The 11,186-nt window shown below is 42.2% G+C and overlaps 1 protein-coding gene across 1 annotated transcript; it reads right to left on the bottom strand.

The window, feature by feature from the left end:
- Positions 1-206: 206 nt before the first annotated feature.
- On the bottom strand, positions 207-10,915 carry LOC137360107 (probable G-protein coupled receptor 139). The gene is made up of 3 exons (XM_068025680.1): positions 10,822-10,915; positions 10,580-10,732; positions 207-1,117 (listed from the first exon to the last, which is right to left on the bottom strand). Exons 1-3 carry the CDS (start codon positions 10,913-10,915, stop codon positions 207-209), a joined length of 1,158 nt encoding a protein of 385 aa, XP_067881781.1.
- Positions 10,916-11,186: the final 271 nt, after the last annotated feature.

The raw sequence follows: 11,186 nt of genomic DNA, 5'->3' as shown, positions 1-11,186 counted from the left end.
AAACAAAAACCTCTATTATCATCTGGATAATGTCACCGTTTCTACCTCGGTCACAGACTCCTACATTGAAAAACACAGTCTTTGTCTGATATTGTCCAACATTATAACTGGAGCAGAGTGGGCCAGAGATGGAGTCAGCAGAAGACACAAAGAACACAGGATATGATATGAGATGTGATTCAGCTTCAATTCTGGGAATTCCTCTGTTATTTTCTTTGTTTCAATAATGTAAGTATTATCCTCAGTGGATATTTCATCCCATTCTTCAGCTCCTCTCTGAATTTAGTCTGGATCACTGCATAAATACACGTGTTTGTGCAGCAGCTCAAAAGCAGGAGCATGTAGCTGGTATAGTCTGCGATTGTCATCGGGTCATTGAAACCTGTTGAATAATATTGGTTTGTAATTTGTATTAATAGGAAAACTATCACATACGTCATCCATAACAGTATGAAGTTTCCGGATATAGCGAACAGTAAAATGATAGATTTTCTTCTGCTCTCCATCTCCGGATCACTGTGATCCACGGCATTCCTGGTGCCCCTCAACCTCCTGCGGACTCTACTGGCCACTAAAATGTGTCCAATGGTCAGAGCATTGAGCAGTAATATCAGGAATGTTGGGAGCAGTGGGGTGAGACAGCGGTCAATCCAGCTAAATGCTACCCATGCAGTTAATGTGTAATACTGCAGCTTTTGATGGCAGCCCCAGGGTATGTTGTCGATTGTAATGTAGGGTTCAAATGTAAAGTACCAGGGAATGTTTTTAAAACAGAACAGCAGACACACAGTTCCTATAACTACAGCTGCCGTTTTCTCGGTGCAATATTTAGTCCTCAGCTTCTGGCAACAAATAGTAACAAAACGATCAAAAGTGAAAGCGACTGTTAACCAGACAGAAATATCAGTGGCTGCACGAACCAGGACGGTGTGGAAAGAGCACACAGGGGTGAGAAACAGGAAGGTAGTCGGGAAATAATAATCATTAATCCGATTTAACACCACGTCAGTGATAGTGACCAATAGATCCGCTGCTGCCATGGCGACCAGGTAGTGAGTGATACATCTGGAGAGACTGCACTTTCCCCGGGACAGGATCACAATCGTCATCACATTTACTGCAAAACACAAACGAACAGAAAAAAAAGGATCATCCATTAGGATACAAGGAATGATTCAGGTCCACAGTGTTTAGTATGAAATGTCCTTTACTGCAGGATCATGGGATGGGAACTGGAGTTTACTGCTGCTGGAATTGTGTAATTGAAAAGATTTTGATATGAAATTGCAATGTAATGTATACAGTGTGGAGTAAATAAATTTAAAGAGATACCTTTAGCAAATAACATCGAACGAACCAAGTAGACTTTGTGTGGAATTTGCTCAGAGCTGCTCCCGTTCCACTGTAACATCATCGGACGTGCAGTGGAGAACGGAAGAGCTCGGGGTAAATTTCCAGCCATTGAACTGCTACAAGTAAGTTAACAGTGAGATAATAAACTATAAATAATTGCAAGAAGTAACAGTCCAGTGAAAGAACAAATGAACTAATCAAAAGAAAACATAAAAAAATTAATTGAAAATAAGTAATAAATGGTCAATAATAAATTGGAAGATAAATGATCTAGTAGGGAATCGTGAGAATGAAACCGGCCCAAAATGTGGTAAATGCTAAACGAGGACTGCCAAGAAATTAGATTAAACGGCGGGGTTTGGATCCGTGAACAGCAGAGGAGAGTAGATACCTGGTGAGGGAAATGGCCTAGAGTTGCCAGGTTATATTTTCAGACTAGCGGTAATGAGTAAAGACCGGTGAAAAACAGCTGCCAAACAACATATTACATGGTGAATTGCTGTGGATCAACTCGACCAAATAACAGAAGTTTCTGTTTACAAACCACCGGATGAACATTTCAGATGTTCAGCCGATTTCCCCTCTCTGGAAATTCATCGGCGATTTAAACAACACAATCCCATCTGAATAAAATCCAACAATGGCCGCAAAGTGAAGTTGAGATGTGAGCAGCAACACAACAATATTTCATCCGTTGATCCTCGGAACAGAAGAACTTTCCAAAGTAGACGATAGAAGAAGGACGACAATCCAGACCAGGATGTTGTCACCTCTGATATTGCAGGAAACCTCAGAGGGAGATGGTGGTGGCGATACCAGGATGGCTGCAAAGATCAGTGCAAGTGAGACCAGAGGTTTCAGGTAAAACCAGATACCTACCGAGAGTCACCTTCAGAGATAATGAGTAAGAAGGTGTTCCCTCTGAATTGGCCGAATCGCTCTGTAATATTAAACCGGTACATCAGCAATATTGAGAATCCATCTCCCTGGTGTGAAAGACTGTCCTGAAGTCCATCCCAGAGGATCGGGGCAATATATAAACCTGAGCTCCAGAACAAACAATCAACAATATAAGAGATATTCCGAATAGTTTGACTGGGATCCTTGGGATCTGCAGGATATTGTGTCCTTCAACAGTTTAACAATTTGATATAGAAAGAGGGTAAGCCGGAATGTGAGAGAGAGAGAGAATACAACATGTACCAGAGACATTTCTGCACTGAAGAGACATCCTGAGCAGCTGGTGTCGAAATAATTAACTGTATTCCTCTAGAACTGACTTTGATAATAAACTCTTCGGTGTAAATTCTATCACAGGCGTTTCAGAGTGTATAAGCTTAATTTAATTCAGTGTTTGTGTGTGTGTGGTTGGGTGAGGAGTGAGTGGGACGGGTACCTTTGACACAGAAATGTCGTGGGAAAGTTCTAAGAAAAATGACTGTAGTAATCCGGAATCAGAGATGGTGTGTTGCTTCCCAGTCACTGCGAGAGATGGAGGTGAGGCATTTTCTTGAACCGTTGCAGTCCGTGTGGTGAGACTGCTCCCAATACGTTTTAGTTTCGTTCGTAACTTATTTATCTAAAATATTCTGCCATAAACATTGATCAATCATGCCACCTGTTCGTTATTCAAATAGTCATTGATTTAACAATTGTACCAGTTATTCAATGATTTATTCATTATAGTCCCCGTCTTACTTAGAGTGACAGTTTAAGGAGTCGTGACTCTGAATTAACAATGAATCTAATTATAAAACGATTACAATCATTTATACTTGTTTCTGTTTGTAAATGTTATGCAATGACTGGAAACAAAGCAAACAATGTCCATCGCTCACAGAATCCAACCACCAATGTCGCCTGTTAAATCTAAAAATGTCATTATAACTGTTCCTTAATGCTTATCGTTTCCCAACTCTCGATTCCTTCAGCCTCAGCGTTCATTGTTCGTGTCATATCCGAAATATAAACATTATAATGTATTTTTCAACTGACATACAAAATTATCATATAGTTTAGCGAGGATACATCTTTACTGAAGTTGGTGCACGATTGAAGCTTTGAATATGATGTTTGACCAGTGTGGTTTCAGGAAATAATTGGCAATACAACAATGTTACCAGCGACCTCAGCACAGAGTTCCTTGAACTTCGCAGTAATACCTAGCTCTGGTAAGTTTCACACACAGTGTCAATATGGGCCTTCACCTTCTGTCGGGAGGTGGTCACTTTGACTTCCGAGTGCACAATTAAATGTGAATTTGCACACAAAGCCCCACAAAATAATAATCTGTTTCGTGATATTCGTTTAGGAGTACTTTGTTCGAAAGAGTACGATAGGAAAGACATCACATCCGGTGGCGCAAATTGTGAGTCAAAAAGTACTGATTTGGAAGCTACAGAGTTTGTGAATTTGAGGTTCATATAAAACAGCCTAGGAGTGTCTGTTATTCAACTGTGCAGCATGGCATTAGTACTTCTTGAACTATCAACCTGGACTTTCAAAAGGGTCTCGAAACCACATCCTCCTGACTCAGAGAGGAGAGGGGAACCACTGAACCACGGCTGTTGCAGTGAAGGGCGATGGAGATAAAGTGACCAGAGAATGTCCACAGGAGAACATTCAGCAAAGGCCCGTGTCGCTGCTGCAGATTAACTGGAACTACTTCATAATCTCATCATATCCCATTCTGTGAATGCTGTTCACATTCTGAAATAAAACCGTAACAGCCCGAGACTATTAATGTAGAAAACCATTGGTGTGTTAGCTGGAGTTTGAAAGAACATTGTCCTATCAATAAATATATCCCAAATGGAAAATGGAGGAACGGCAGTGCATGATATTCTCGTAATTTCCGTAACAGACCTGAAATTAGCAAAATAATCACTTCAAAACGAACAGAGTAAATGAACAGAGAGAGCATTCATCGAGGGAGAGATGGATTTAGACCATCGGTAATACTTCAGAGAGACTTACTGGGAACTCGAAACTCAGTAAGAATAACATCAGAAACCATTTGTCCCGATAGAGGTTTCAGTTACACTGATTCCAGTCTTGCGATTAATGTTTCACTCATTTCAGAAGTTCTGATGATCTGGTGATTAACGCAGAGGAATATAAGAACACAAGAGGAGGTTATTCAGCCCCACAAGCCTTTCCCAACACTCCATTAGACCCTGGCTAATCTGTGCCTTAACTCCATTCATGTCTTGTTTCCATCGTCCTTTATATTCTTACCTTAAAAATCTATCAATCTCAGTCTTTAAAATGTAATTGAGCAAGCAGTAACAGGCTTTAAAGAGAACGAACTCCAGATTTCCGCTATTCCTTCCGTGAAAAATTCTGCTTTCATTCTTAAATGGCATAATTCTAATTTTAAGATTATTTTCCCTTGTTTTCGATTACACGGCGCCAGGAAACAGTTTACTTCCATCTACCCTTCAAATCATATTATCAATTTAAATACTTGGACTGTGTCACCCATCAAAATTCCGAACACAAGGGAACACGGGCTAAGTTTATGGATCCTGTCCTCTGAATTTGATCCTTTCAGCCCTGGTATCAGTCTGTTGAATCTGGGCTGAAACCCCCAGGCCACCCCGCCCCAACGCCAATACATCTTCCCAGTGGGGCGCTGCCCCACTGAATGCAGTACTCCAGCGGGGGTCTGACCAAGACTCTGTACAACTGCATCTCATGCACAGTTTATCATTCATACATCCGAAAGATAAAGGAAAGTAACATTACATTAACATGCATCACCGATCTCTGTCTCCCAGCTCGCAACCGGTTCCGAAGAAGGGTCACTGACCCAAAACGTTAACTCTGCTTCTCTTTTCACAGATGCTGCCAGACCTGCTGAATGGTTCCAGCATTTCTTGTTTTTATCCCCGATAATCTTTCACCCCTTGCTTATCAGCTTAAGAATCAATCTACCTCTGCCTTAAAAATATTCAAAGATTCTGCTTCCACCATATTTGGAGGAAGAGATTTCCAAAGACTCACTACCCTGTGATGGAAAAATAAAATCCTCATCTTCGTCTTAAATGGATGACCACTTATTTTTAAACAGTGATCCCAAGTTCTAGATTCTCCCACAAGAGGAAACATTCTTTCCACATTCACCCTGTCAAGACCCCTCAGGGTTTATGTTTCAATCAAGCTGCCTGTTACTCTTCTAAACTCCAGCAGATACAAGCCTAAACTGTCCAAGCTTTCCTCAGAAGACGACCTGCCCACTCCATTAGTCTAGGAAACCGGCTCCGAACTGCTTCCAACGCACTTACATCCTTCCTCAAAAAAGGAGACAAATAATGTACACAGTATTCCAGATGTGGTCTCACCAATGACATGTATAACTGAATCATTACCTCCTTATCTTTGTATTCAATTTCCCTCGCAATAAACGGTAACATTCCATTTGCTTTCCTAATGATTTGCTGTACATGCATACTAACCTTTTGTGATTCATGCATTAGGACACCCAGATCCCTCTACATCTTACAGCTTTGCAACCTTTCACCATTTAGATAATAGTTAATACACGTGCACAAGATGACATTGCATGAAGATAACAATTTGGGGTTTTCTACAACAAAACTTCTGTTCATAGCGCGCGTTTATGGTAACTAAATGTGCCAAAGTGCTTCACAGGAGCATTATGAAGCAGACTGTGACACAGAACCACATAAAGAGATATGAGGTCAGATGGGGAGACAGTGGTACAGTAGTCATGTCACTGAACTAGTAATGTAGATACCCAGGCTGATGCCCTAGATGCGGGTTCAAATCCTATCACAACAGCTGGTAGAACACAAATTCTATTAATTAACAAATCTTGAATTGAAAGTTAGTCTAAGTAATGGTGCTATGAAACTATCATTGATTGTTGTCAAACCCATGTGGTTCACTCATGTCCTACAGGGAAGAAAATCTGCTTTCCTGATGTGATCTGGCCTACATGTGACTTCAGACCCACAGCAATGTGGTTGACTCTTAACTGCCCTCTGAAGTGACCTAGGAAGCCATTCAGTTGTCAAGGGCAATGAGGGATGGGTAATGATGCCAGCGATGTCCATATCCATGAAAGAAGTAAAAAAAATACCAAAAACTTGGTCAAAGTAGTAGTTTTTAAGGAGTTTCTTAAAATACAGCGAGGTAGCGAGGCTGACAGTGTAGAGAGGAGATTTTGCGGGATATTATAAGCATATTATGATCCCAGTAAGCAGATCATATGCAGAAAGTGGCGGAATGGGAGGAACATAGAACATAGAACATAAAACATTACAGCGCAGTACAGGCCCTTCGGCCCTCGATGTTGCGCCGACCTGTGAAACCATCTGACCTACACTATTCCATTTTCATCCATATGTCTATCCAATGATCACTTAAATGCCCTTAAAGTTGGCGAGTCTACTACTGTTGCAGGCAGGGCGTTCCACGCCCCTACTACTCTCTGAGTAAAGAAACTACCTCTGACATCTGTCCTATATCTATCACCCCTCAACTTAAAGCTATGTCCCCTCGTGTTTACCATCACCATCCGAGGAAAAAGACTCTCACTATCCACCCTATCTAACCCTCTGATTATCTTATATGTCTCTATTAAGTCACCTCTCCTCCTCCTTCTCTCCAACGAAAACAACCTCAAGTCCCTCAGCCTTTCCTCGTAGGACCTTCCCTCCATACCAGGCAACATCCCAGTAAATCTCCTCTGCACCCTTTCCAAAGCTTCCACATCCTTCCTATAATGCGGTGACCAGAACTGCACGCAACACTCCAGGTGCGGCCGCACCAGAGTTCTGTACAGCTGCAGCATGACCTTGTGGCTCCGAAACTCGATCCCCCTACTAATAAAAGCTAACACACCATATGCCTTCTTAACAGCCCTATTAACCTGGGGGGCAACTTTCAGGGATTTATGTACCTGGACACCAAGATCTCTCTGCTCATCTACACTACCAAGAATCTTCCCATTAGCCCAGTATTCTGCATTCCTGTTACTCCTTCCAAAGTGAATCACCTCGCACTTTTCCGCATTAAACTCCATTTGCCATCTCTCAGCCCAGCTCTGCAGCCTATCTATGTCCCTCTGTAACCTATAACATCCTTCGGCCCTATCCACAACTCCACCGACCTTCGTGTCATCCGCAAATTTACTAACCCACCCTTCTACACCCTCTTCCAGGTCATTTATAAAAATGACAAACAGCAGTGGCCCCAAAACAGATCCTTGCGGTACACCACTAGTAACTAAACTCCAGGATGAACATTTGCCATCAACCACCACCCTCTGTCTTCTTTCAGCTAGCCAATTTCTGAACCAAAGCACTAAATCACCTTCAATCCCATACTTCCGTATTTTCTGCAATAGCCTACCGTGGGGAACCTTATCAAACGCCTTACTGAAATCCATATACACCACATCCACGGCTTTACCCTCATCCACCTGTTTGGTCACCTTCTCGAAAAACTCAATAAGGTTTGTGAGGCACGACCTACCCTTCACAAAACCGTGCTGACTATCGCTAATGAACTTATTCTTTTCAAGATGATTATAAATCCTATCTCTTATAACCTTTTCCAACATTTTACCCACAACCAAAGTAAGGCTCACAGGTCTATAATCACCAGGGCTGTCTCTACTCCCCTTCTTGAACAAGGGGACAACATTTGCTATCCTCCAGTCTTCCAGCACTATTCCTGTCGACAATGACGACATAAAGATCAAGGACAAAGGCTCTGCAATCTCCTCCCTGGCTTCCCAGAGAATCCTAGGATAAATCCCATCTGGCCCAGGGGACTTATCTATTTTCACACTTTCCAAAATTGCTAACACCTCCTCCTTGTGAACCTCAATCCCATCTAGCCGAGTAGTCTGTATCTCAGTATTCTCCTCGACAACATTTTCTTTCTCTACTGTAATAGACGTGATATCTACTGACGTGATATATAGTTAAACTCTGATCTTGAATTAGAAACAGCAAAACAAATACTTCAGAAGAAACACAGCAATTTGAAGAATACGCAAAACGAGCGGTGATACAGTTAAACCCTGCATAAAATAAATAAGTTTAGAATCCGTAACCAGGAACACAAAGAATCGCTTGGTCAAATGGATGCACAATAAATTAAACTTCATTTATCTATGAGAAATAATTATGAATATTGCTGCGGGACACCGAGATCTAACTGACCCCGTGAGCGGATACATTCAGAGAAACCCTTCGAAATACAGGAGTGAATCTTCCAATGGGAGCATTGGGCTGCATTGACCCTGAGGTTAGTGAGAGTCAGTGAGACAGTGAGACAACTCACTTCACTCTTCTCTTCCTGTGTAACATCTTTAAATAGGCTCAGCAGAATTTCAAAAAACAACAGCCGGAGCATTGGAGTTTAATGTCGGTCACATTTCTTCAAAAATAAATCTGTAAAGGTTCAGTGTCCTCTGGAGATGGGGACTCGTTCCACTGATTGTGAGATTTTACTTTCACACCTCAAGTGGGGAATTTGAGTCCGTGGTACAGTAAGGGTTAAACTGCACCATTTTCACACACTGGGCTCTGTCACATTAAACTGTAAAAGTGAGGGAGAAGAAAGTAACAGCGACATAGATTACAGGGCGATATAATGGAAGTGTTTAAAGTTATGGAAGAGTGGGAGAAGGTCGATGGAAGAACATGGTTTCGAAAAAATGAGACAGTGAACACCGGGATTTGTTCAGTCCCATTATTCAGATATTCTCACTGTTCTCGGTCTGTTTCCACAATGTGTTGGATCTTATTCCTGATGATAACAATCCACTCCGAGTGTGGATTTGTGCTCCGTGAAGGAACACAGACTCTCCCTCTGATCTTCTCTCCTGTCCGGTTACCAGCCTGTTCTCAGTTACCTCTTCTCCCACCGAGCGGGTATTCTGTTCCCTTCAGCCGGTGGGAGGCAGCTGGTTTCTGTCCCAGACCTTCCTGCAGGTGGGGCAGGGAATTCAATGCAGCGAAAGAGTGACTGCAACACTGCAGCGGGAGGCAGCAGAGCTGAAAGATTAAATGGAAGATATTTGGAACAGAAAGCAGGAGAAATTTCTTCACAAAGAGAGTTAGGAAACGGTGCAGTTCAGTTCCAGGATTAGGGGTTGAGGCAGAAACTATATCCAGATACAGAGTAGATTGAACAGGTGGATGGAGGAAGAGGTGGTGAAGGTTTAGGGGGACAGGGTGTGGAAATATGATTAGGATATCTTCTATGTACAAGAATCTGGAGTTAAATTACATGGTATTTGAGAGGACCAGTGATTTGACTGGGTGGACGGACATGCTCAGAGTGCAGCGTTTTTGTATCAAACTGCGAGCGTGAGATTGGTCAAATCCGGATGGTGAAAGCTGAAACGAGTTTCTCAACTGGGGCAACGCAGGACCGTTTCACAGAGTCCCGCTGCAGTGTTTAAATCACTCTTTCACTGTGTTGAATTCCCTGCCCCACCTGCAGGAAGGTCTGGGACAGAAACCAGCTGCCTCCCACCGGCTGAAGGGAACAGAATACCCGCTCGGTGGGAGAAGAGGTAACTGAGAACAGGCTGGTAACCGGCCAGGAGAGAAGATTAGAGGGAGAGTCTGTGTTCCTTCACGGAGAACAAATCCACACTCGGAGTGGATTGTGATCATCAGGAATAAGATCCAACACATTGTGGAAACAGACCGAGAACAGTGAGAATATCTGAATAATGGGACTGAACAAATCCCGGTGCTGACTGTCCGTACTCACAAGTATATATCTGTCAGCAGATCTGTCCCCAGCAGAAATCAGAGGGGGAGAAACTGGGGCATTTTATAAAACAGTGAAGGAAGAGTAAAAGTTATTGCTTGTCAGATATTACTGACTGTTACTGGAATGAAGGAGAGGAGAGTGAGTCTGTTGGGCAACGGAAAAATTAAACTGAAATAATCCGTTTTATCACGCACTGAACGCATTCTCAGTTCAGACGGAACCAGTTTGAAGATGTTAAATGAAGAAAATAATCTGCAGGCTTTGATGGAGATTTAAAAGAACATTTTAACGTCAACAAATAATCTGTAATGAGTAGAGGAGAGTGGAAAATACAAGGAATGAGGTTCTGCTTTTGGATTGGCGTGAGAATAAAAAACAGTGAAAAGGAACAGTTACCGAGATAAGAGCAGGAATACAGTTAACCTCTACTTTATACATTTAGTGACTGAATATAATCACTTACCTGGGATTCCAATTGCTGCTATAATCGGATAGTAAATCATTCCTGTCTGGACAAGCGGTGGTAACATTTTAAATGGATAAAAGCTGTATGGAACTCTCATTCTGTCTGAGAAGTGATGGTGACTCTTGCCGCTGGACACGGAACTCCAACTAACTGTGGGATGAGAGATTAAGAGAAATCCCATATTTATAATTGAGAGACACCTCCCGTGAGATCCTGAAGCAGGGGAGCATTGACATTACTTCCAGTCATTTGAACAAGCAGCCAACTCCCTTCACTGTAATAAAAGCAAAATACTGCAGATTTGGGCTGCTCTCGTTTTACGCAAACAGACATTGTAATTGTTTGTTTTTAAAGAAACAGCCCAAAATCGGAATTACATTTTGTCCGCATTTCTATCTAACAACATACTGAATGCCTGGCCCTGACTGCATCACTTCTGTGCGTTAAACAAAAGCAGCTTTGGTTTCTGTTGTTATGTGAATCCGTTCATCTTTGTCGATGCACCCACCATGTGAATTCTCAAACTGATTTTAAGGTTTTGCACCAGCTCGGCGATGGAAACTTATCCGTTTTTTCAAGCGGGTAGAGGAGCAGTAACTGAATT

This window comes from Heterodontus francisci, unplaced genomic scaffold, assembly GCF_036365525.1.
Source record: "Heterodontus francisci isolate sHetFra1 unplaced genomic scaffold, sHetFra1.hap1 HAP1_SCAFFOLD_757, whole genome shotgun sequence".
Lineage (NCBI taxonomy): Eukaryota > Metazoa > Chordata > Chondrichthyes > Heterodontiformes > Heterodontidae > Heterodontus > Heterodontus francisci.
The sequence above is the reverse complement of the archived record's forward strand: the minus strand, read 5'-3'. Positions and strand labels throughout refer to the sequence as shown.

Coding starts and splice junctions, on each gene's coding strand:
- LOC137360107 (XM_068025680.1), bottom strand. CDS start 10,915: ATGTCTGTTTGCGTAAAACGAGAGCAGCCCAAATCTGCAGTATTTTGC. Junction 10,733..10,821: donor GCTTGTTCAAATGACTGGAA/GTAATGTCAATG, acceptor CTCATCCCACAG/TTAGTTGGAGTTCCGTGTCC. Junction 1,118..10,579: donor AGCAGCAATTGGAATCCCAG/GTAAGTGATTAT, acceptor TGTGTTTTGCAG/TAAATGTGATGACGATTGTG.